Consider the following 27700-nt stretch of genomic DNA (forward strand, 5'->3'; position numbering starts at 1 on the left):
TCATGTTAATCCGGCCTAAGGGTCAGGAAAGTAAATATCCTCATTTCCCCCAACACTATAAAAGTATATCCCCCCCTCCTCCCTTTCCTGACCACACGGATAGAAGCTCTAATATTTTAATCCAAAAACCTATATATATCTTCTTTATTAAACAGGCTCTTCATTAACCTTCCCCAGTATTTCCTCTGATGTCCTTGTTTCTGATAAATATGAAGCCATTCTAGTGTAGTAAAACACATAAGTGTATTTAGAAACTCAGAATAAGGCGGTGTGCAGGGATTTAGCCATGAATTCAAAAAAATCATCTGACAACCAGAGGCTTAACAATGGTCTCCTGGTCTGCCATGTACTGAGGCCTATTAGGGCTTGCCAAATGGGCTGCCCATCAGTGTAAAACAAGTAGTTCAATGTATTGTACCTGCGATCAGAAGATCAGGCCTTTTAAGTAACCTGGTAAGACTTAACACAAAAGTAACAAAAAAATGTTTTAGAGAGAATATGATTTTTGTTACTTCTATTTGCTATCATATCATTTATTATTGGGGGGAAAAAAACCTATACAGAATTGGTATCGCCGCGTTTGTAACGACCTGAACTAAAAAATATCCTGTTATTTACAGTAAATGCTAAATAAAAACGATGGCAGAATTGCTTATTTTTGAGTCCAAAAATTGTTTTTATTAAGTGCTACCAATAAAAACATCAGCACGACTCTGACGCAGCTCCGATGGAAAAATGAAAAAATTATGGCTCCCAGAATATGGCGACACCAAGACCTATATCTATTTTTTCTATTTAGAAAAGTGATTTTATTGTGTAACAATAGTAAAACATAAAAAAATATATTTTATATCACCATAATCATATTGACCTGCAGAATCAAGTTAACATGTTTCTTATACCACACGGTGAACACCCTAAAAAATAAATGGACTCTCCTCCCCAAAAAATTCTTACGTGAAAAATAAAGACCACGTGTTCGCCAAAGTGGTACCAATAAACGACCGTTTGTCCCACAAAAAAACAAGCCCTCACACCGCTCAGTCAATGGAAAAATAAAAAAGATGACTCTCAGAACGTAATGATGCAAAATGATGACCCAGACTTTTTTTTATACGCCAAGCGGTTTCTTTCTTAAAACCCTATGTTGTCATTTGCTAGACCCCAGAGGTGGACCCCGTAGATGATGATATTTTGGGGCCTTTTGCTGCTTATGGAGCTAGTGAAGCAGTCAAAGATTAGGCAATACTGGTGAGCGAATATTTTGTACAATACCCAGATTGCTTTTTCTCTTCCAAAAGGCCTCTGAAAAATAAGGTGGAATATGATTCGTTGCAATGAGCAACTAGTCCACTTTTTCTTTGCACCAGTTTTGATATATCTTCCCAATGTGGAAAACACAGTCCTAGGCTGGGTTCACACGAGCACATTAACGTCCGTAATGGACGGACGTATTTCGGCCGGAAGTCCCGGACCGAACACAGTGCAGGGAGCCGGGCTCCTAGCATCATAGTTATGTACGATGCTAGGAGTCCCTGCCTCTCTGCAGGACAACTGTCCCGTACTGTAATCATGTTTTCAGTACGGGACAGTAGTTCCACGGAGAGGCAGGGACTCCTAGTGTCGTACATAAGTATGATGCTAGGAGCCCGGCTCCCTGCACTGAGTTCGGTCCAGGACTTCCGGCCGAAATACGTCCGTCCATTACAGACGTTAATGTGCTCGTGTGAACCCAGCCTTAGAATCACTGGACACATGTCCGATTTGAAAAATGGGGCTACATCCTGAAGTGTAAAATAGACAGTGTCCTTAAAGAGGCTCTGTCACCAGTTTATAACTGCCCTATCTTCTACCTAATCTAATAGGCGCTTTAACGTATATAAGTAATGTGGTGTTTTGTTTTATTTTTAAAATATTTTTGACAAAGTTATGAGCATTTTAAGTGTTATGCATATTTGTTCTTAATGACCAAGTGGGTTTTTTTTTTTTGTTTTTTTTTTTTACTCTTGACCAAGTGGGCGTAGTAAAGGGAAGTGTATGACGCTGACCAATCGGCGTCATACACTTCTCTTTATTCATGTCCAGCTTAATCCACAGCACAGCGTGATCTCACGAGATTACGCTGTGCTGTCACTTACTCCCGTAGTTCCTTCTCACAAGCGACGGGAGCATGACCAGACATTGCCTCCAGCCTCTAGCCAGCCTGTTTCAGTGATTTTCACAACATTGGCCCACAATTACAGGGCTCTGATGTCGAATAGTAAAACAAACCCACAAGAAGTGACTCCATTTTGGTTTCAACTGTGTTTTTATTGAAAATTTTTCAACAATATACATATAACTTAGAGCAGCATGAAGGGCCATGCAATTCACATAGTAAGACAGTAACTTTCAATAGACAGACAAAACATCTGGGAAAAAACACAGGGGTTTAAGGGGGTGAGGAGGGGGGGGATAGTCGGAGCTCCACCTACCACCTAATCTTGAGTTCCCTGTATCCAATACTTGTCCCACGGGTCCCACACCACTTTGAACCTGTCCAGTTCATTGTCAATAGAGGCCGTCATATGCTCCATTGTACGTATTTCCCTAATTCTAGTTACTAAGTCGATGTGGGAGGGAGGGGTTGTCTGTCTCCATTTCCATGCTATCAACGTCTTAGCGGCTGTAAGAAAGTGTCGAAAGAGTCGAGCTGGTGATTTCCCCAAAGACCTAGGGGGAACATTTAGGAGGTAATGAAGAGGGTCTAAGGGAATATCCTGCTGCAACACCGCCAATGCCAAGTTCTTAACTTCCAACCAATACTGTTGTACCAGTGAACAGCTCCAGAAAATATGGAACAGATCACCTCTCTGACCTCTACATCGCCAGCAATCCGACGGAATACCCGGATTGAAGCTATGCAGAAAGGCAGGGGTATGGTACCAAAACATAAGGATTTTATATTGGTTTTCCTTATATGCAGTGCAGATGGAGGTTTTAGCTGCTTGCGACCAAATAATCTGCCACAATGAGAGCGGGATGGATTTATTCAGTAAGGCCTCCCACTTCAACATGTATCTATGCCCAGGCGGAGGGGAACCCTCCGGGGATAGCAATAATGCATAAATGGCTGAGATAAGCCCCCTAGTGGTGGTAGCATACCGACATAACCTTTCGAAGCTTGTAGGTGCAGTAACCCGCGTGGATCTAAAAGTTTGCTGCATGTAATGTCTAACCTGAAGATAGTGAAAGAACGCAGCGGAGGGAATATTATGATGTTTTTGAAAGTATGAAAACGGGTGAAGCTCTTGCGTGTGGGGATCAACCATATCAGCCAGGTGAAATACCTCAATTCCCGTCCACAATCGGACTATTCGGGAGGTAGTGCCCCCCGGGATAGTGGGAGTGTAGAGTACCGAAGTCAAGGGCGGGCAACCCGATGCCAAATGGAAGCGGTTTTTACAGGTTTCCCACACCTCCCTTTGAAATCTCATGGGACCCAATAAAGATGCAGTCGGCATTACTAGTGGGTCACCCCATAACAGGGAGTTTGGGTGGACCGGGGCCATCCATAGCTTCTCTATTTCGGTCCATTTATTGTACGCCCTTAAAGACACCCAGCTGGGTATGCGACGGAGGTGTGCCGCCCAGTAGTACTTCACCACATCAGGGACCGATAGCCCACCCGCAGATCGACCCGATAATAAAACTGATTTCGGAATTCGATGTCTGCCGGAGTGCCATATGAACCTGAGGATAGAAGACTGCATAGCCCGCAATTCCTTCATAGGTACTGCTACCGGCAAAGTCTCAAAGTAGTACAGTAATTTAGGGAGCAAGGTCATTTTGACCGCTGCTATGCGCCCAAAAAATGACATGGGAAGAGGATCCCACCTGGCCATTAGCTGACGTAGCTCTACAAACAGAGAGGGGAAATTAGCCTTGTAAACCGACGTATAGGAGGGAGTGAGTTGAACTCCTAAATAAGTCAGGGAGGTTTCCTTCCAGTTGTAGGTGTAGTTGTGTTTGAGTAGCTGGAGCTCCTGGTGTGGAACATTAAGAGGGAGCGCTTCCGTTTTAGATGTATTAGTTTTATATCCTGACAGCCTCCCATACCTACGGAGAACTGTAGTAAGGTTAGGGAGGGAGGTATGAGGTTTAGTGATAGTCAAGAGGACGTCATCTGCAAACAGGGAAACCTTAAACTCTTTATCTTGTATCTGGACCCCCGCTATATCCCTGGATTTCCGTATTTGAGCTGCTAAAGGTTCTATGCATAGCACAAATAAAAGTGGGGATAGGGGACACCCCTGACGTGTACCATTCCAGATTTGAAACGGAGGGGAGGTGGAGTGTGGGAGTTTAATTGCCGCTGTTGGTTTGGAGTAGAGACCACGCAGTGCTGTCAAATAAGGGCCCGAAATCCCAAATGAATTTAGAGTTTCGAACATAAATGGCCATCCCAAGCGGTCAAACGCCTTCTCTGCATCTAGACTAAGAAGGATCGCCGATTCCTTTTGCTTTTGGAGGGCATCAATGAGGTCAAGGGCCCTTCGTGTGTTGTCTCCTCCTTGCCTAAGAGGCACAAAGCCCACTTGGTCTTTGTGAATCAAAGAAGGGAGCCAAACATTGAGTCTATTAGCTAGAAGACGGGTGAAAATTTTTAGATCCGAATTCAGAAGGGCTATGGGTCTGTAATTGGAGCACTCTGCGTGGTCTCTACCCGGTTTAGGGATCAGCGTGATATGAGAATGCAGGAATGTTTGAGGGATGGGAGAACCCTGTAGGAATTCATTAAATAACGAAGCCATCCGTGGAACCAAGATCTCTGCAAAGGTCTTATAATACCCATATGTAAAGCCATCTGGTCCAGGGGCCTTACCACTAGGGAGGTCCTTCAATATATCAAACAATTCCTCCGCAGAGATCGGGGCATTCAGGGATGAAAGCTCCTCATCTTTCAGTTTAGGGAGAGCACAGGAAGAGAGATATGCTTGCAGCGTTTCCCTCCGACGAGCCGGATCAGGTGGTAAGGTATTTGGCAGGTGGTATAAGGATTTATAATAGTCATGAAAAAGTGTGGCTATCGTGTCTGGGTGATGCTGGAGTATGCCCGCCTTATCCCGAACCGCCTGTGGAGTACGAACAGTCGCCTGATCCCGCAATAGTCTGGCCAGAAGCGAGTGCGCCTTATTACCTTTGTCGTAATATTTCCTTTTTGTGTATAGTAATGACTTTTCTACCCCCTTCATAGCTAAGTCCTTGAGTTGTGCTCTAGCCTCTATCAATTTCCGTAGTGTCGGGACCGCCGGTTTAATCCCCATTTCTCTCTCCAACTTAGTAATTGTCCGATGGAGAGCCACCCGCTTGGCCCGAGAGTCTCTTTTCAATCTAGATCCCATTACTATGCATTGCCCTCTCATCACCGCCTTATGCGCCTCCCAAAGAGTGGATACTGAAGGAACCGATCCCTCATTAAGTGCATAAAATTCCCGCATATGCCCGGCCAGGCTGTCCCTAAGAGAAGGGGACTTAATCAAAGTTTCGTTTAAGCGCCAATGACATACTCTCGTATTTGGTTTCCCTATCTGTAGGGACACAGAAACTGGTGCGTGATCTGACCAAGAGATGGGGTCTATATTCGCCCCCTGGAGCGCACGGAGGGCAGGGACATTACCAAAAAAGTAATCTAAGCGTGTATGAGTGCTGTGCGTATGGGAGAAGAAGGTATAGGACCTATCACCTGGGTGATCCACTCGCCACAAATCATAGAGCTGGTGCTCTCTAATTAGTTGCCTAAAACGTGTAGAAAGTCCTGTAAGGGTGGGCGTCGGAGTAGCGTGTGTAAGAGAGACCCTATCCATGGACGTGGAGAACGGGACATTAAAATCTCCTCCCACCAGCCATGCCCCCCTAGGAAGCTTCTGGAGTTTAGAAAGGAGTCTACGTAGGAATGGAATCTGTGCGGTATTAGGAGAGTAAACGTTACATAAAACGATGGGCTGTCCAAGCAAAGTCCCCTCTATTATAACATATCTGCCTTTCGGATCTAGATGTGAGGTGTGAACTTGTATGGGGCAGGAAGCTGCTATCAAAATGGCCACCCCCTCCCTTTTGCGACCTGACGAGGCAGAGTACACAGCAGGATACGCCCCTCGGGCAAATTGGAAAGTTCCGGATGAATCTAAGTGTGTTTCCTGCAGAAAAGCAACTTCCGCTCCAAGCGATTTCAACTCCCTGAGAAGCAAGCGTCTCTTCACATTGGAGTTGAGACCCTTGACATTAAGTGTGACAAATTTAACCATGGTCAAAGATGTATGAAAGAGCAAAGAATGATGTGGAAAGTGCGGATGTATACAGCTCACAGTTATGTCGGGGCCAGTCCCATGTCGGTTTCAAAGCAAGCAGTGTTCTACGGCGTCCTTCTACCTTGGAGGTTCTTGGAGGATTCACTGTCGTCTCAAGTGTTATTTCGGATGAAAGTAGGAGGGGAGGGAAAGACACTGGGGTAAAGACGTACCAGGGAGACAATACACATATCTGCAGTGAGAACAAAGAGAAATGCATGAGATCAATGAATTTCAAACACACTCAGAAAATACTACCAGGGAGAATACTATACCCTGGGGCGGGTGATATTAAAGCAAAAGAAAACTGGTAATACAATATTACCCTTTGCAACTCTCTCTAAAAACAGAGGGAGAACTGCAAAACAAATTACCCCTATCAAAAAAGGAGGTCGGGTCTCAACAGTCGAGGAACCTAGTACAAAAGTACGTATAAATACGTACAGGCCGAGAAAAAACAAAAAGGGGGTGAAAGAGCCAAGTGTATCCCGGGCAATCGCGCCCTGCCACAATTTACGTTAACGAATTAAAGCGAAACAACATAAAATCAGAAATATAATCCTAAATGCATTTTTAGCCTAGGATAGTGCAACTGGCGAAGGGAGCAGCTGGTATGGGTGACCAGGCTCCTTCACATATATTACGGAGGTGCCGTGTATCTGCGCAGCGTCAATCAATTCAAATCAGGTCTTGGTGAACTTCGGGTAGACTGTCGTCTTGGAGAGGTCCTCCGCTTATTTCGGACCGACTGCCAGACTGGAGGTGGAGACGAAGGCGGCAAAGGAGTCTCCCAATTCTGCATCTTGGGCGTTGGTATACCAAGGGAGTCACAGAAATGAGGCAAATCCCCTGGGTACCTCAGGGTTGCAGAAACACCATCTCTTCGGGCTGTAAGGGAGAACGGAAACCCCCATCGATAAATAATATTGTGGTCCCGTAGGGCTGCGAGAAGTGGACGAAGCAGACGTCTTTTCTGTAACGTAATCCAGGAGAGATCCGGGAATAACTGAATCGGCACACCGGCATACTCCAGGTCTTTACGCTGACGGGCTTTAAGCATAATGTCCTCCTTAGTGCGGAAATCCTGGACACAGCAGATGATATCTCTGGGCTGAGATGTAATGGATTTTGGTTTCAGTGCTCTATGCGCTCTGTCAAGCGGTATCCGATTAGACGGGGGTGCACCCAAAAGGTCGTTAAAGATAGTCTCTAACACGATGGGAAGATCTTCAGACCCCGAGGGCTCCGGTATGCCCCTTATCCTTATATTATGACGGCGACCTCTGTTATCCAAATCCTCTAGATGCAGTTGCATATCTCTAATGGACGCCAGCTGGGAGGACACTGAAGACTGTATCACAGAAACATGGCGCCTAGTGGCATCGTGGTCATCTTCTAAAGCCTCCACCCTCGTAGCAATCTGCTGTATATGCTGCGACACCCCCGCCAATTCTGAACGAAAAGCTGCCTTCACTTCTTGTATCATACTCTTAAAGTCCTCTTTAGTGGGCAACTGTGAGAAACATTCCCTCCACATAGGGGGCACATCTGAAGGAAGTGAGGCTGAATCCTCCAGGTCAGAATCTGAGGCATATGCAGGGGCCTGGGCATAGGGGGTCAAAGATGGTGTATCCCCCAGATCGTCTCTCCTCCCCGGCTGCTGGATCGTGGGCCGTTGGGGTTTAGGTGCAGGCCAAATCTGTAGGGCCATTTGTGCTGAGGGCTGTGACATTGGTGGTTCAAGCAGGTGTACTGGGGCCTCTGACTGAGCTGATGCTCCTCGTGGCCTGGCCTCCATTGCTCCTGGGATAGGGGACCCCCTTCTCTGCTGTTCACAGGACGAGGTGGAGGACAGCTTAGGGGAGCTGGGAGGGTGAACTTTAGCCATCCGGCTATTCAGCTTACCCTGTACGTGGGGCACTGTCTCCTCTCCCTGCTCGGACATCTCCCCTTCCTTCTGACACGAGGCTGTCCAAGATGGCTGCGGCTGAGGGAGCGGCGTGGCTTGCCGCCGAAGAAAGTAGCCGTCGATCGTTGGTGGAGCGGCGGCGACCTGGTGCTGTGCTGCAGGGGTGAGTCTAGACCCTTGGGGTCTTTTTTTCCCCATATGAGGCACCTTTCCCCGCTGTAGGCTGCTGGATCTGCGTGGCAGGGCGCGGAGCTCTCAGTTTATGCGACCGGCGCCATCGACTGCTGGCCACGCCCCCTCGTGACTCCATTTTGGAAAATGCACACCTTTTGGGTCAAAATACTCACTGCACCCCTTAACTAATGCCTTAAGGTGTTTTTTACTAGAAAATATTGTGCAGTGGATTTTCCACAGATATGCCATTTTAGGGCACAATATGTTGTGCCCAGTTCGTGCCACTGAAGACAAATATCTAATCTCATAAAGTGCTAAGTGGGTTCTCCCGGATATGGTAATGCCATATATGTGGACGTAAACTACTGTTTGGGCACACTGTAGGATTCAGAAGGGAGGGAGCGCCATTTTGCTTTTGGAGCGCAGATTTTGCTTGGTAGTTGTTCTTTGGGGTTTTGCTGGTATTTCAGTTTATAATGTGGGGGCATATGTAATCTGTGCGGAGAACATCATGGCATAATAAGAGGGTATAATAATGCGGTAGATAAATAATAATCCAGAGATATGTGGCCAGTGTTGCACTGATAATTGGTGCCAGTTCTTATCCCCCTTTTGGAACACATTCTGCACTTTTGTGTCGCCATATTCTGAGAACTATAACTTTTTTATTTTTCGACTGAGCTGTGTGAAGGATTATTTTTTTGCTGGACAAGCTGTAGTTTTCATTGGTACCAATGTGGGGTACATGCGACTTTTTGATAAGTTTTATTCTATTTTTTAAGAGGTGTGGATACTAAAAAAACAGCAATTCTACTATTCTTTATTTTTTTTACAGCGTTCGCCGTGTGCTATAAATGCGTCACTTAATTGTGCAGGTCAATGCGATTACGGCGATCACAAATGTATATATATTTTTTTAATGTTTTATCGAATTTGCACAATAAAATATTTTATTTTTTTTTTAATCTTTTTTTTAAATCATTTACTTTTTGTGTTGCCGTATTCTAAGAGCCATAACTTTTTTTTTCGTTTTTCATCAAGAAAGCTGGGTGAGGGCTTGTTATTTGCGGAACGAACTGTCGTTTTGATTAGTACCATTTTTTGATCCATGCAACTTTTTGATCTTTTTACTCCGATTTCGTGAGGTGAACTGACCAAAAAAATAGCGATTCTGGTATGATTCATTATATTTTTACGGCATTCACCGCACGGGATAAATAACAAAATACAGGCCATTATGGATGTGGCGATACTAATTATGTATAGCTTATTTATCTTTTTAAATTAATAAATTTATATTATTTAAAAAATTTTGTTTCACTTTTTTTTTTTGTCTTTTTTTTTTTAATTGAAGGCATGATCCCCTGATCGCTATTCTAATACACTGCACTACATGCATTGTGCAGTGTATTAGAACTGTCCTTTACTCATTGACAGCAAGAATAGTGGGTAGGACCTACTAGGATTCCGTAGATGGCAGACCCGGAGGCAATTATTAGGCCACTGGTCGCCATAGCAACTAACGGCAGACCGCGATCACATTGCGGAGCCGTCAATGGTGTTCTAACACCTTAGAAGCCGCAATCGTTGTTGAACGCGGCTTCTAAGGTGTTAATCGGCGGGGACCACCGTGATCTATTCCTGGGAAGTAGCTGTGACAACTGCTGTACGTGACGGCGTTTGTCACAGCTCATAGATGTGACGGGAGGAGGGGCGGAATGGCGGTTATTCCCATGACACACTATTAGGTTACTGAGTGTGAACGATGCGCTCAGCATGACCTAATAGTACGTCATGGAGTGAGAGGGAGTTAATACTTGTTTCTGGCCAAGAGGTATCACACAGGTTTTTTTTTTCCAACTTTTCAGATTCCTTAAAAAAATTTAAGATCTATACTTATATTCCCTTTAGGCTTCATTTACATCTGCCTTCTGGTTTTCAGTTGTACTGTTCCGTAATAAGAGCAGAATGACGAAAAAACTGTAAGAGCCGGCTTAGTCGCATGAATGACACCAACGGCGCCTGACACAATCCATAGACTTTATTCGGTTCCTCCGGATTTCCGTCACGGTGTCTGTCTTTTTACCGGACAAAATAGAGCATGTGTCTTATGGAGCCTCTGACACAGATGTGAACAAAGCCTTATCAGGGAATTTTACAGATAATCTAATAGGAGCATTTTTATTTTATTTTTTTAAAGATTTTTTTTAAGTCAAATAGCATGTTTCTTCCTAATACAACATTTTGAATTGCAACAAGAATCCAGCAGTAACTGATTGATTTTTTTTTTTTTATTTAAAAAAAAACCAAAACCCTGTTAAAGGTGTACATAGCCTTTAAACTAAAAAAATGCATTTAAATATATTATAATTAAGAGTTCCCGTCGTCCATGCATCCAAGCCGCTGTTCTTTTTTGCACGGTCGAGAACGACCGGGTACAACCGCGAGTTGTAGTGATTTTGCAATTTTTGGCCGCAACATGCACAAGTAAAACAAGCGTTATACATTTGCTTTCCCTGCACAAGCCGCAGGGTTGTAAACTGTGTGGTTGAAAACCCAATAGCAAAACCGGAACAATTCACTGTGTTAAAGGGAATGTGTCGTCAGAAAACGACCTATTGTGTAAATGAGGGGTCTCAAACACGCGGGCCGCATGCGGCCCCTGGGGCTGTTATCTGCGGCCCGCCGGACACAGAGCCGCTAGTATCGGCTCTGCTCCGAGACTCTGGAATTCCCTGACATCGCTGTCCTATATGACACATGAACAGCGATGTCTGGGGCTTCCCCAGAGCCGGAGTCCCGGGCAGAGCGCTAGTACAGGCTATGCTCCGGGACTCTGTGGAATTCCCTGACATCGCTGCCCATATATGGACAGTGTGTCGGGGTCTTCCTCAGAGCGGAGTCCCGGGCAGAGCGCTAGTATCGGCTCTGCTCCGGGACGCTGCGGAATTCCCTGACATCGCTGCCCATATATGGACAGTGTGTCAGGGTCTTCCCCAGAGCGGAGTCCTGGGCAGAGCGCTACTATTGGCTCTGCTCCGGGACTCTGTGGAATTCCTGGACATCGCTGTCCATATATGGACAGTGTGTCAGGTTCTTCCCCAGAGCGGAGTCCCGGGCAGAGCGCTATTATCGGCTCTTCTCCGGGACTCTAGTGAAGCCTCTGACATCGCTGTCCATACATCGTCAATGATGTCAGGGGCTTCCCCAGAGCAGGAGTACCAGTGATGTCAAGAGCACAGCTGGAGTCCCAGGAAGAGCCTACTAGCGCTCTGCCCGGGACGACATCTCTGTCCATATATGGACAGTGATCTCAAGAGCAGTGCTGGAATCCCAGGCAGAGTGCCAGAAGCGACTCTGCTCTGGGACTCCAGCTCTGGGCAAGCCCCTGACATCACTGTGGCAGCATCTGCGGAGGGCACTGCTGTGGCAGCATCTGCGGAGGGCACTGCTGTGGCAGCATCTGCGGAGGGCACTGCTGTGGCAGCATCTGCGGAGGGCACTGCTGTGGCAGCATCTGCGGAGGGCACTGCTGTGGCAGCATCTGCGGAGGGCACTGCTGTGGCAGCATCTGCGGAGGGCACTGCTGTGGCAGCATCTGCGGAGGGCACTGCTGTGGCAGCATCTGCGGGGGGCACTGCTGTGGCAGCATCTACCGGAGGCACTGCAGCACTATCTAAAAAGGGGCTGCCCAATCTTGACGTGTGCTAACTCAGCCGCCGGACTGCATTTAGCGACACTTAAACTGGAAAGCTGGATTGTTGAAATAAGCACGTGGAGAAATCTCTCAAATTTTAAACCTAGCGGTATTATTATAGTAATATAGTGTTATAGTAGTTCAAGTAACTAATTGATAATTTTGTATTGTATCAAATTTGAAAGTAATGCGGCCCAACCACTTCACATTTTTTCTATATGTGGCCCACTTACCTGGCCGAGTTTGAGACCCCTGGTTTAAATCAAATTTTATGTTAAATGTAGAAAATCACCAAAAACTCTTAAAGAATATGTTTAAGCCATTATAATAAATAATCCAAAAAATCTTGCTGTTTTCCTTCTATCCATTGAACCTCACAATACTGATATTTCCTGTTCTGTAGAGATCACTTTTTAGCAGTCGTATTATTATTACAGGCAGAATTACAATGACAGGTAACACATATATATATATATATATATATATATATATAACACAGGATCACCATTGACAATAGGTTATGGACACCGCTCCCTCCTATCCCTTCCTGCACAATGACCTCTGTACAGGTCACAGAGCATGCCTAGAACACTCTCCCATAGAAGTCAAGGGGTCCCCTCTTGTTTACAGGTTCCTATGGTCCATGTGGCTGCTGTAGAGCAGGTCTCTGAATGCTGTTATCAATAGCGCAGTAAAGATGGCTTCCCCCCATAACTCTGTAAAGGAAATATTATAAAAAAAATAAACAATCAAAAAATAAAAACCGATTAGAAAAAAAAAGAATAGGTTTCACTATGTGGTTTTAAATTCGTAACAAAATATACTAAATAAAATCTAGAAGAGCTGATGTATTCCATTTAAATCTATTCCAGCCTTTATAAGAGTTAGATGCTTCTTTGACCACCATCACAGATCCTAGAGAAGTTCTTACCTAGTGTACCTAGGCTCTCAAAGTGGCAAATCTGCCTAGTTATGAAGTGAAATAAAGTTTCTTATATAGATGCATATGTGCTATTCAGGAGTTTGGGAAAGCTGGGGGACAACCCTGTGTAGACTATAATTGCAGCTAGAAACAGATATAATTGGCTAAATAGAATAGTAAGACCTCATCAAAGACTAGAACTCATGCGTTTAATACAGGATATTTATTGTTTATTTTAGATGGAAGTGCACTTCAAGTAATTTTTTAAAGCAAAATCACTACTAGCGCGTCTATTTCACCACTAATACAGTAGCACAGTGTTCATGATAAGCATGTTCAGTTAAATCCGGGCTGATAACCAATTGGATATTAGCTGCTGTTGAGCAGGATTCACCTGCTGTGGTGACAAGATGACCTTATGGGAATTAACTTGGAAGCTCCTGGCTTTTGAACAGCAGACATTATTTCTGATGTCAGATTTACAGATGGCCTACAGGAACTCAGCTTGAGGAAGAACTCCTTTCTGGAATCTTTCACCGGCGTTTTGGCAAAAATAAGTCCAAAGTCATTTATTAGTGCAAGTCTCCAGCGTTTAATATGTGTCAATGATATTCAACTGGAACTGTAACCACTTCAAAAAGCCGGACTTATTCATTTCTACTTCTGCTTTTCCAACTATAGAAGATCTTACATTCTTTTGTGACAAGCGTTGTAACAAGAAACGTCAGTGCGGGCGACATAAATGCAGTGAAATTTGCTGTGTGGTGAGTTGTTTCATGGGATAGAACAGCTACTTGTTTGCCGATGGGGGGGGGGGGGGGGTGTTGAATTGTAATGTTACTCTACAGTGGGTCAGCTTCACTGGTACAGTGAAGGTTACTTAACTATTGGTCCAACTGTACCAATGACTAACTTACGTGTGCATATCTGGTAGTAACCATGCATTTGCAAGTACCGATAGGGAGCAGTAAGAGCATGCCTGTTGCACCATTGTAGTCCAACTTCTCCAATAAATGGACCTCATTGAAGGGCTAACAAACTACTGGCAATGTGAAGAACTTGGACAGCAAGACCAATGGCTCATAAAATGCAATTAATTTTGGGACAAAGCCTTTTGTGATGACGAGTGGTTGGTTATGAGGACAATAGCAGTAGATTATTAGCAGAGCAGGGGGTAAGGCCCTTTTGCACCGGCCGATAGGCATTGCTCCTTTGATTAGAATAACCTGATATAGTGTTGTAAGTTTATTAACAATATGAATGACCATTTATACTGACTTCTCTAAAATCGTGTACTATATTTATTAACAGGACAAAGAACATAAGTGCTCCTTAATCTGTGGTCATAAACTCAACTGTGGCCTTCACAGATGTGATCATCCATGCCATCGTGGAAACTGTCAAAACTGTTGGCAAACAAGTAGGTTGTTCTGACTTTTAATCATTGTAGTACTGTTGACACTAGAGATCACTGAGACATTGAAGTTTAGAGAAATGACTTATTAATAAGATGACATAATTTAGGGCTCTTATGCGAGGACAGTGTTATAGGCTAAATTAAAAGCAAAATGAATGTTGAAAAAATAAATAATTCTGCATCAAATTTTTTTAACGCCTCTCTAAATAATAATAAAAAGAAGAACTAGGTCAACACAAACGGAAGCTGAAAAAAGAAATAGTTTTTGTTCTATATTCCTATCTGAGACATTTTTGGCATAGCCACAGGATATGCCATAAATGTCTGATAGATGCAGCTCTGGGCCCACATGTCTCTCAAATGGGGGCCAGCCGAAAGCTGTGACACAACTATTAAGTGTGTCACATCTTACTCCAACTTTCTTCCTATTAAGACTGGTGTATGAGACGCCAGTCTTAATAAATTCCCCCCTCCCCCGATGTGTAGAGTGCCACCATTATTGTATGTTTTTCCAGTACTTGAATTCTGCTGAACATTTTTTTTTTTTTTGTTGAATTGGCACGGGTATACTTGCATCTTATGTCTTCGTGTCTTTCCAAGTGTGAAAAATGTTTTTCTAATTTATTATGATTGGTTAAATGGATGTTAATTAGCTGCATTGTTATTGGTCTGTTAACACTTACTAGATAAAATATATGCAATAGATGCACATGTGTATTTCACTTAATAAATGTGAGATGGTGCAGAATTGTTGCTGTAACGTGTTGACGTAATTCATGGTTTTGTGAAGATTGAGATATTACATTTTGCAAAGTGCACTTTTGGCATCTGTCATTGATCATCTACGTCACCAGCTACTGAGTTGTGCAGAAGCACAATGTCTACCACTCTCTTGATTGTGTTGATAGAAAGTTGGATATGTGGTATGAAGTAAAGTCATGGCATTGAGTTTTCCCATACTAAAAACTAAATTAATTTTGGTATCTGTGCATTTGAGAAATAGGTTTTCATGGTATTCAGTATATTGTTTGTGTACAGCCCTGGCCAAAAGTTTTGAGACTGACACAAATTTGGTTTTCACAAAGTTTGCTGCTTCAGTTTTTATAGTGGCAATTTTCATCAACTCTAAATTATAAAGTGTGCAATTAATTTGATCAAAGTCATTCCTTGCCATGAAAATTAACTCCATCACAAAAAAACTATTTCCACTGCATTTCAGCCCTGTCACAAAATGACCTGCTGTCATAATTTCAGTGATCTTCTCATTAGCCCAGGAAAATGTGTTAACAAGGACAAGGAAGCTGATATCACTCTGTCATGCTGATTGAATTATAAGAGCAGACTGGTTGCTTTAAAAGGGGGATGGTGCTTGAAATCATTGTCTTCTTCTGTTAACCATGGTTACCTCCAAGGAAACACATGCAGTCATTATTGCTTTGTATCAAAAGGGATTTACAGGCAAGGAGATTGCTGGTTGTAAGATTGCCCCTAAGGGCTTATTCAGACGAACGGGATATACGTCCGTGCAACGCGCCCGATTTTCACGCACGTCGCACGGACCTATATTAGTCTATGGGGCCGTGCAGACAGGTGCATGATTTTTACGCTGCGTGAGTCTGCAGCGAAAAAGTCACGACATGTCCGTTCTTTGGGCGTTTTTCGCGCATCACGCACCCATTGAAGTCAATGGGTGCGTGAAAATCACGCATGCCACACGAAAGCACTTCCGTGGGACAAGCGTAATTCGCGCAACAGCTGTGAAAAGGATGAATGAAAACAGAAAAGCACCACGTGCTTTTCTGTTTACAAACATCCAAACGGAGTGTCATAATGATTGCGGCTGCGCTATAAGCACGCAGCCGCGCATCATACGGGGCTGACACACGGAGCTGTCAAGTGCCTTTTGCGCGCGCAAAACACTGCGTTTTTTTGCGCGTGCAAAACGCACACGCTCGTGTGAATCCGGCCTAAATCAACCATTTTATCGGATCATCAATAACTTCAAGGAGAGAGGTTCAATTTCTTTGAAGAAAGCTTCAGGGCTCCCAAGAAAGTCCGGGCAAATCCCACGACCGTCTCCTAAACCGGATTCAGCTACGGGATCGATTCAACACAAATACATCTGCACGCACAGTGAGGCGAAGACTTTCGGAGGCTAGCCTGGTGTTCAGAAGGGCAAAAAAGAAGCCTTTTTCTCGCCAAAAAAACCCATTAAGGACAGACTAACATTCTGCAGCAAGTTCAGAGACTGGACTGCAGAGGACTGGGGTAAGGTTATTTTCTCTGATGAAGCTCCCTTCAGACTGTTTGGGACATTTGGAAGAATGATTGTCCGGAGAAAAAAAGGTGAGCGCTACTATGATTCCTGTGCCATGCCAACAGTAAAGCATCCTGAGACCATTCATGTGTGGGGTTGTTTTTTATCCAAGGGAGTGGGCTCACTCACAATTTTGCCTAAGAACACTTCCATGAATAAAGAATGGTATCTAAACATACTCCAAGAGCAACTTCTCCCAACGATCCAGGAGCAATTTGTTGATGAATAATGCTTTTTCCAGTATGATGGAGCACCATGTCACAAGGCAAAAGTCAAAACTAAGTGGCTCGGTGAACAAAACATTGACATTTTGGGTCCAGGGCCAGGAAACTCCCAAGATCTCAATACCATTGGGAACCTGTGGTCAATCCTTAAAAAGCGGGTGGACAAACAAAAGCACAGAAATTGTGATAAACGCCAAAGACTGATTAGGCAGGAATGGGTTGCCATCAGTGAGGATTTGGCCCTGAAGCTGATATCCAGCATGCCAGGGCGAATTGCAGAAGTCTTGAAAAAGAAGGGTCAACACTGCAAATATTGAGTCTTTGCATAAACTTGATGTATTTGTCAATAAATGTTTATGAAATACTTATAATTGTACTTCAGTATACCATAGAAATATCTGACTAAAAGACCAAAACCAAAATTTGTGTCCGTATCAAAACTTTTTAGGCCAGGACTGTACAGTTGACAAAGATAATCCTAACCTGAAGTGGGGGAGGGCACTGGAATGTAGAAACATCAGCCGCTATTTGAACAGTCTTCATATTTTTTTCATTGAAGGTTTTGACGAGCTTACTTGCTATTGTGGAGAGTCTATTATTTATCCTCCAGTACCATGTGGCACCAGGCCTCCAGAGTGTAAAAACTCTTGCACAAGAGAGCATGAGTGTGACCATCCAGGTAAGCTGGTTATTGACACTTTACATTTTGACTCCTTATGTAGACAAACCTAAAACATGTACCTAAGCACAAACCTCAGAAATAAGCAACATTTTTTTTCTTAAATTCCCCTCTTTATTTTATCCTCTTCTTGTGACGTTCAATAACCCGCATCCAATTACTGAACATGTTATGTTATACAACCTTCTTGGTAAATTGCAGCTTTCCCAGACTAACACTAAAGCATCACAGTTAAAGAAGCACTCCACATTATTTATTTTTTTATTGTACCCTCCATTTGTACATTGGTGTTTCAGTGGGGTGCATTGTGCAAAAATACTTACCGATCCCCGCATCTTGTATTTTTTGGGTCCAGTGCCACTCACGTGATCTTCCCTCTGACTTGTCTGGAGTCACTGTGCTTTTGAATAAACTGGAACTCGGGCTCTAAATGCATTGCTATGTGAGCCAGAACGAGGCTCCATAGGAATGCATTGAGAGCATAACTTCCAGTTTTCTGAACAGCAGAGATTCCAGACCAGGTCAGAATGAAGATCACGTGAGCGGCGCTGGACCCGAAAAACGACAAGATGCAGGGATCGGTAAGTATTATTTATACGCAACACCCCACTGAAACACAAATGTACAAATCGAGGGTTCAATAAAAAATATAAAGTGGAGTGCTGATTTAATGCTTCTACTGCTATTTACCTTTGCTGCTTTTTATTTTTTTTATAAAGGTTATACATTCGTTATTTCTTTATTGCAACCAAAATTAATAATCGGATCTGTGATTGTAGTAATTATCTTCTAGATGTGAAGGTTTGATGTATACGATTGTTAGGAAAGTTGGAAATTGTCCAGCTCTGTAATTAACTACGGAGTTTAAGATTCCTTGACAACGGTATAAGGAAAATTGTTAATTTCTAGTTTCAATTTTCAAAATGTGCTATAGTGTGCGATTACAAATAAAAGATTGTGGGGGGTGTTAAGATCTGAATATTACATTTGATCTACTTCAGTGTTTTTGTGCGTGTGTGTTTTTATACTGTTAAGTCAAATCGTGCCTTAATATTTTATGGTTTTGTTCATACCATCATGAAGTGGCACAAATTATTCATGGTTAGACTGTCACAATATCTGCAGTTTCCTAGTAAAAAAAAACTCTTCTATTTTTTGGGGTTTTCAATCCACATTTTACTTTAAAAAAATAAATTAAATAAGAAATTAAATCAACAAAAATACAAAATTGCAAGTGAAAATATCAACACAGCGTGTGTGTGTGTGTGTGTGTGTGTGACCATCTGAATACATACATACATACATACAAACGCCTGTGAATGGGAGATTTAACCATTATTCTCTGAGTAGAAAAACTGTACTTATTGGTGAATGACCGTTTTAGTAGGCCTACGTTTTGACATTTTAACTTTAGACGCATTAGTGAAAAGATTTGTTTTTACTGGAAAGCTTCTGTCTAAATGCCAATAATGTTTTTGTTTTTTTTTCCATTTTCTTATTTTATTCTACATTTCCAGTATTTCATTCATGTCACAGTGAAGATAAATGTCCCCCATGTACATATCTCACACAGAAGTGGTGTATGGGAAAACATGAGGTAAGAACAGTTGTCTTCGTTTTTCAGTCAAGAGTTTTATAAATTTTATAATTTTGAAGTGATTTAGTCACGGGCTGGAGTGCTAAATAGATGGTGTAATATCAATCGGGTGGGGGAATGTGTTAGGCGGGATTCACACGACCGGGTCGTTCCCGAGCCCGTGTGTCGGCCGGTAAAATCGGCCATTTTGCCCGGCCGGTTTGCATAAAGTTATGCATCCGTGCCGGGCCGGGCAGATCCGGACAGTGACATCAGCGGCAGCTCCTGAAGGGGAATCCCCATGTGTTCGGGGATTCCGCTTCAGGAGTTTCCCCTGATGTCACTGCCCAGATATGGACAGAGACATCAAGCGCTCTGTCCAGGAGCGGAATCCCCGAAAACACGGGGATTCCGCTCCTTCAAGGAGCTAAAGTGCGGCTAGCACATAGCGGAGCGGGGAGATACCTCCCTGCTCTGCTATAGTGGCGTCGCTGCAGTAGTAGCAGCCGCAGCAGCAGCAGCTGCTGCTACTAGCGGCGCCATCGAAGGTGTCGCCGAGCCAGGGTGCTTTTAACAAGCAGGGGAAGGGAGCCAGCGCAGCGCTCCCTCCACCTGCTGTACACCCCGGCCCTGCAACACAGTGTACAGCGATGCCATTCGTCAGAATGGCATCAACTCCTCCTCCTCACATGCACTCTGCGCTGTGAGGAGGAGGAGATAGAGCGCAAGCCCCGGGAAACCCGGCCATCACTCGGAACACATTCCGGTGATGGCCGTGTAATACCCGGCCCCATAGACTTCTATGGGAGCCGGGCGGCCGGGTGCCCGGGCAAAGATAGAGCATGTCCTATTTTTTGACGGCCGGATTTTCCGGCCGTCAAAAAATCGGTCGTGTGAATAGCCCCATTAGGGGTCTATCATTCCTAATGCAGCCGGGTGCCGGCCGATTTATGAACGGCCGGCACCCGGCCGGGAAACCCTGCCGTGTGATTGAGGCCTTAGGCCTGTTGTTTCAAAGAGAGACGTACAGATCATACCCTGGAAAGACAGTGTAATTCTGAAGATAATACAAAAGTACGGATGGTTTAGTTCTACAAAGTTCATTGCAAGGAAGCGTTTACATCGGCCTTTATTCTGTCCGTGAGCTGCTTACAGAAGTTCCCATTCTTTCCATCACATCAAGAAAGCCTCTTGCACCAACTCATTGGCGGAATATAGGCTGCTGTAGACAGCACTTAATTTTATGCTAATGAGTTTGCAAGGAAATTCTAGAAAATTTGCTTTTTCACAGTATTTATACTGTTGTGGTCTACACGTGAATTTATTGCCATTAATCAATTAAAAATTAGAACGTACCTAAACCTTTCAAAAGCGTGTGTGTGTGTGTGTGTGTACATGACTTGTATCCTGCATTCCCCCTTTAGGCTCAGTTTCTAATTCTCCGTTTTCCCTAAGCTCAGCTCCTGAGTGGGTGGAGACTAGCTGCTATGTTAGCTCCCGTACACAGCAGAAAGAGAGGTGATCCTGCTCCCCTTTCTTTATCTATCACACATATAAAATAAGCAGCAGGACATTATAAAGCAGTACTGAGCTGTTTTACTGTGAAACAAGCACTGGGGTGAGATAAAACACTTACTAGAAGCTGTGAATAAAAAACACTGGCTCAAAAGAACAAAGATTATAAACACAGGAGCTGCAGTGACCTCCCAGTAAACACCCGTAGTACCATCAAACTGACATAAGTAAATGTAAAAAAAAACACCAAAGGTACTGCGCTGCCTCGAACACCACGAAAGCACCCACTTGGATCGTGAGGGAGAAAAACAGGTCATACAACACATATATAGTAATCGCCAAGGTGGCAGGAGAAACTGTGACAGGAAATATATCATGAGCACAGTACTCACCGGATGAAAACGAGGTAGAAACGGACCCGAGCTTGCTGACTGTGGTAATGTGATACTTTGGTAATCCAAAATGAGTTGGAGAGTAAAAAAAAAAAAAAAAAGAGTGAGCGCACTTGCAAAGAGGGATCGCCCTGGCCGAAGGAGTCCCACGTGCCGTCCGTGCATAGAGAAGATGTGATGGTAAGGAAGGCAAAAGCAGACAAAACTCCAATGTGTTTCAAAGGCTATATGGCCCTCTTCTTCAGGGAAATGTCTGACCATATGCTCCGATTGGTCATTTGCACCTGACTTGGCACGCACTCTTTAGCTTAGTATAGCAATGCAAAAGTTATTGTTTTATTCTATTCCCAATTTCATAATAAAAACACATGACACATGAAAAGTGACACATTTAGAAAAAATGTTTAGAATAACAGAGCCTAAAAAGCATAAAGCTCAATATCAAAGTTTAACCCGCATGGGACCAGGAAATGAAAAAGTAAAATCCAGTTACTCTCAACCCTTGACATCCTGTGTATAAAATTTCCTCCGAATTCTGGAGTGACTATTTCAATACCCATAAAATGAACTTTCTCAGTCACTGCAATGCTGTTCTGTGTAGTGGCGGGCCCTTTTAAATATTAAAGTGCTTAGTTATTTTTTATTTTGCAATGGGCGTATAGCCCGTCCAACATATATCTTGTCACAGGGGCATGATAGATTTATTAGACAAGTAATATGGGATTTAATAGTAAATTGTTCTTCCCTTCGGGTCAATGCAAACGATGCGTATTACGTGCAGTAAAACAGCGGGGTAAATCAGTACCAGCATAGACTGAGATTCCAGGTAATCTCATGTCCTCGCTGCAGGTCCATGTATCTTGCGATTTCCGCTTGCGAATTCTATCACTGTAGTTCTACAGAAATACGCAGCAAAACTTGCAGCATGAAAACGCAGTTATTTACGCAGCAAGACTTAAAAACTGCACCGAAAAACGCAATGTGTTCATGCGGCCTTAGTGTTTCCTAGTAAATGTTTTTATTTTTATTTTATTTTTATTTTTTATATAATCCTCCCCCCCCCCTCCCCCCCCCCCCATTTGTGCATTCACTTGACATCATACTAACACGCTGAAATCACTGGGAAAATCTTTTGATTTTAGAGAGGTGTTATCTCTGGGATATTGCTTGACTATAGAAATATTTAGAATATGATACTGTTATCAAAGTACAAAAGTCGTCGGCTACAGACCTAATTGAGCCACCAGTGGTTCCCAAACTTTCCAAGTCCGTGACCCACTTTTGGCGAGACTTTTGTTTGGCACCCCCCACTACCATACTTGCCCCCATTTCGTCTGATGTATCTCAGCATCATTCATAGTTAGATGCCAGTACTTAGCTCCGTTAGAAAAATAAGTCCCTGCAACATTGAAAACAAAGACAATTGTACAGTCGAGGGATGGGGAGGACTCAAGGTATCCTGCTGCTGTGCGTCACTGAGGCCCGACTATGGCTGTTGATGGGTCATGTGACCCTTCCATTAGTGGTCAACAGAGGCGTAGCTAGGGGAGGAGAACAAGGGGGTGAAACACATCTGAGTGGGCCCCAACACCAGTGAGCCTTCCACACAGTTTAATGACCCCTTCGTGCCCTCACACCGTGTAATGCCTCTATAGCTGCCCCCACATCGTATAATGCCCCTATAGTGACTCCCTACACAATATAATGCCCCTTTAGCTGCCCTACACACAGTTTAATACCCCCCCATAGCTGCCCCCACGCAGTATAATGACCCCATAGCTGCCTCCACAAAGCCCCAAAAGTGCCTTATAAAATACATACTCACCTATGCCCGTTTCCACAAAGGGTGGAGGAGATCCTTCAGCTCCTCCGGTCTGTACTCTGTGGCTCAGCGCAGACAGGCGCGATGACGACGCTACATCGCACTTGTCTGCTCCGAGACACTCGCGGGTCAGCACTCATGGCAAAGGGCATTCTGGAGCAAGGAGCTGTAAGCTCCAGCATTGATTACAATTGTATCTGTGTCCTGAGGACGCAGATACAGTTGAAATCGGAACATGAGTCAGTGGCTTGCGACCCTCCCAGAGGTCTTCACACAACCCCCCCCCCCCCAGGAGGTCACGACCCACAGTTTGAAACCATGCTCGACAATGGGACAGCATGTTTCATAATTTCCCTAGACATACTGTTCTTTTCATTATTGCTAAACATAAGAATAATTTGGCATATACTAATATTTCAAATAGTAAAACTATTTGAAACATTAAAATCCTTTAAGGCTATGTTCACACACAGTATTTTGCCGAGTTTTTTGACGCGGAAACCGCGTTGCAAAACTCGGCAAAAACGGCCCGAGAACGCCTCCCATTGATTTCAATGGGAGGCGTCGGCGTCTTTTTCCCGCGAGCAGTAAAACTGCCTCGCGGGAAAAAGAAGCGACATGCCCTATCTTCGGGCGCTTCCGCCTCTGACCTCCCATTGACTTCAATGGGAGGCAGAGAAAGCGTATTTGGCGCTGTTTTATGCCCGCGGCGCTCAATGGCCGCGGGCGAAAATCGGCGTGCAGGGAGAGGAAAATCTGCCTCAAAGTTCCAAACGGAATTTTGAGGCAGATATTCCTCCCCCAAAATACTCTGTGTGAACATAGCCTAAAGGGGTTGTCCGCTTAATGAAAATCTTCGGTAATATCTTGTTAATATCTCCTATTGCATGTGATCAGCGCTGCAATGTAGATAACAGTAACGTTTTTTGTTTTTTTTAAAAAACTTTTATTTTTGGCCAAGTTATGAGCTATTTTATATTTATGCAAATGAGCTTTGAATTGGACAACTGGGCGTTTTTTTTTTCCGTTATGTCCAACTGGGCGTGTATTGTGTTTTTAACTGGGCGTGTTTACGTGTATGACGCTGACCAATCAGTGACCAGTCAGCATCATACACTCCTCTCCATTCATTTACACAGCAGCGATGTGCAGCCACATAAACAGAGATTAACGTTAATCAAGTGTCCTGATAATGAATACACATGAAATCCAGCCTGGACCTCATGTGTATTCAGAATCCTGACACTTCTGACTTGAGATTTCCAGCAAGGGAAACAAAATCTCGTTTACCTCCGTAATCTCGCGAGATTACGAGTGGCTTGCTGGAATCTCACAGAAAAGAGTCAGAAGTGTCAGGATTCTGAATACACATGACGTCCAGGCTGGATTTCATGTGTATTCATTATCAGGACACTGCAGTAACGTTAATCTCTGTTTATGTGGCTGCACATCGCTGCTGTGTAAATGAATGGAGATGAGTGTATGATGCTGACTGGTCACTGATTGGTCAGCGTCATACACGTAAACACGCCCAGTTAAAAACACAATACACGCCCAGTTGGACATAGCGAAAAAAAAACGGCCAATTGTCCATTTCAAAGCTCATTTGCATATATATAAAATAGCTCATAACTTGGCCAAAAATGAACGTTTTAAAAAAAAAAACACAAACCCGTTACTGTTATCTACATTGCAGCGCCGATCACATGCAATAGGAGATAGGGATTTGAGAATCTGGTGACAGCCTCTTTAAGCTGAAGTTCTATGCCATTTTTGTGCGTTCATATTATAAGTGCCCTATCTCCTATATAAGGAGATCGGTGCTATAATGTAGATGACAGTAATGCTTTAAACCACTTTATGAGCGATTTTTAGCTTTATGCTAATGAGTTTCTTAATGCCAAAGTGGGCGTGTTTTTACTTTAGACCAAGTGGGCGTTGTACAGACCCCTGTATAGATTCCGTTAGCCAGAACAGGTAATCGGTCCGGGTGTTGGTCCCCCACAGATCATGTACTGATGACCTATCATGTGGTCAGGTCAAACTGGACAACGCCTTTTAAAAGGGTTGCCCCATGACCCACTTTGCTCTCAAAAGCTGCCCGACATGTATAAACGCTCATAGGAACTGTTGAAAGCCTATCGCTTGAATACAACATACCTCTCCTGTAACCATGCTTCCCCTCTGTGCCGAGCGGGAGAGATTGTCGGAGGGATTCAGTGGAGACACACCAGGTGGCACTATAGAGGCTGTGTCTCCTCTTTATTAGCCCTCCACCAGCTGCCACATCGCTGCCTTCAATCTGCCCTCTTCCCCCTGCTGTGTACGATACCACAGTCCCTGCACATACGGCATCCATGCTTTGCAGGAGTCCATTTATTGGCATATGAGGGAGACACCGCTAACTATTTGTGTATGAATGTGCTGCTGTGACAGTGATAGATCTGGCCACACATAGATCTGCACATGTGTGTCTGATAGCAAAAGCGTTGCTGGAAGGATGTGCACAGACCAGTACCATAAAAACAGCAGCGGGCACCAAAGTTAGGTTAAAAAAAAAAAAAAGCTATATCTTTGTGTGCATAGATAAAAAAAAAATTTAATTTTTTTAAATACAGTTCCAATTGATAAAATGCTTATTTTGCTTTAAAGAATAATTTAACTAGCACTTTGCTTCATGGGACAAACTCTTTAAAACTCAACCATAGAAATGAACTAGGAAGCTACCTATTATTACTACATATAGTTAGCAAGCTCAATTGTTCAATAAAATAGTGACCAAATATTGGCATATTTTCAGAGCGTATCGCCATAGGTCATATTTTGTTTTTTGAAAAGCACCATCTTTTGGTAACAAGGTCGCTCATTCGGCGGAAATAAAAGAAGCTTTAAATCCCCAAACACGTTTTGTTTTTTCTTTCATGCAGGCATGCCAATTTCTGAAAAACAAAAAACTTCTTCAATGAAATCAAGGATTTCCAGGATACACTAGGGGAAAAACAATGTATTCTCAAATACTGTATTACTTGTGTAACAAAGGTGGTTTTATATATATAATCTCATATGATGCCCCTGCTACAGGATACATGTTGGACGGGCTATACATCTATTGCAAAAAACAATAACTGAGCAATTTAATAATGTTTAAAAGGGCTATAAACCTATCATGCTACTATGCAGAAACGCATTGCAGTGACTTTAAGGGATCTCGTTTTATGGTATTGAAATAGTCACCCCAGAATTGAGAGGAGGAAATTGATAAAGGTCCTATTGTTGGACAGAAACGCCCGTATTTTGTTGACTGAATAAAACCACCATTTTTTTCACATACTGTAGTGCTGCAAGATTTCTATTCCTCTATATTGCTCAGTCCTTGGATCCGGACTACTTGCTTGGCACCAAGATATCTCTTTTTGAGAGTGCTGCTGTTTTCTGATGTATGTGTATATGTGTATATATATATATATATATATATACACACACAGGGATTGCATAAGTATGTATGCAGTTTAAATATTTTATAGAATAACAAAACAATTTTACACAAAGTTCTTTATTGGCATGCTTCTTTTATGAACTGAATCATGTTATCAACCGTGCGTGGTTTTCTTGAATATACTTTAACTTTGATAACTCCCCAAAAGAAAAAGTCCATCGGGGTAAAGCCCGGTGATCGTGGTGGCCTCGTCTACCTATCCACCTATTGGGTAATTGTTTGTCAAGAAAATTATGCACCGCTAAAGCATAGTGAGGAGGGCTCCATCTTGCTGAAAATCGAAGTCTTCATTTTCATACTCCAATCGCATTTGCGTTATTGTGTTTTCTTGGAGCATGTAAAGGTACAGGTCTAAGGTAACCGTTGTATTGTAGAAGATCGGTCCAATTACCATTTTACATGAAAGGGCCACCCAAATTGTAACTCCAGGTTGATTCAACTGTTCTTCAGTTGTTGCAAGAGGGTTTACTGTATATTAATAAACACAGTTGTGCCTATTAACATCACCGGAAAGTTTGAAGTTGGCTTCATCGGACCAAGTTATTTTTCTAATAATGGCATCAACTTGTGTTTCTACATTTCTCTACGGTTTGAAAAATCTCCCCTGTATACATTCTAAATGTCATTTTTCATATGTGTCATTTGTTTTTTTTATTATATTGGGAAGAAGCAAGAATAAAACTAACTTTTACATTTGTTCTTTTTGCATCTTTTCTGAGACCTTTCTATACTAAGCTGAGTAAGTGTGTGTCAAGCCAGGTGCATACGGTCAAACACTTCCTTGAGGACGAGGGCCATATAGCCTTTGAAACTCATTGGAGTTTTGTCTACTCAAACTTTTCTTACTATCACTGTGACGTCACAGCTACTTACTCTGCGCATTGACTGCATGTGGACAGGCCAGGGCGATCCCTCTTTGCAAGTGCGCTCGCTCACATTACCACATCGATCGTTAATCAGCCAGCAAGCTCAGGTCTGTTTCTATGTCGTTTTTCATCCCGGTGTGTACTGTGCTCATGATATATTTCATGTTCGTTTCTTCTACCCCCTTGGTGATTACTATATATGTGTTGTATGACCAGTTTTTCTCCCTAGCGATCCAAGTGTGTGGTTGCTTTTTCCTTTGTTGTGTTCTAGACAGCGCAGTACCATTTGGTGTTTCTTACTCGCTAGAAGCTGCAGCAGTGCGTGCGTGCGTCTGTCAGTCTGTCTGTCTCCAACACCTCCATGC

General features: G+C 43.4%; 1 protein-coding gene across 2 annotated transcripts in view; it reads left to right on the forward strand.

The window, feature by feature from the left end:
* Nucleotides 1–27700, forward strand: part of NFX1 (nuclear transcription factor, X-box binding 1) — a 153020-nt gene that overhangs the window by 107135 nt on the left and 18185 nt on the right. For both annotated transcript variants that reach the window (XM_075826794.1, XM_075826795.1), the window contains exons 12-15: nucleotides 13713–13795; nucleotides 14343–14451; nucleotides 17549–17668; nucleotides 19186–19265. In XM_075826794.1, coding sequence (XP_075682909.1) covers nucleotides 13713–13795; nucleotides 14343–14451; nucleotides 17549–17668; nucleotides 19186–19265 — 392 coding nt within the window. The remainder of the gene's footprint in view (nucleotides 1–13712; nucleotides 13796–14342; nucleotides 14452–17548; nucleotides 17669–19185; nucleotides 19266–27700) is intronic.

This window comes from Rhinoderma darwinii, chromosome 5 (assembly GCF_050947455.1).
Source record: "Rhinoderma darwinii isolate aRhiDar2 chromosome 5, aRhiDar2.hap1, whole genome shotgun sequence".
In the NCBI taxonomy this organism is placed as follows: domain Eukaryota; kingdom Metazoa; phylum Chordata; class Amphibia; order Anura; family Rhinodermatidae; genus Rhinoderma; species Rhinoderma darwinii.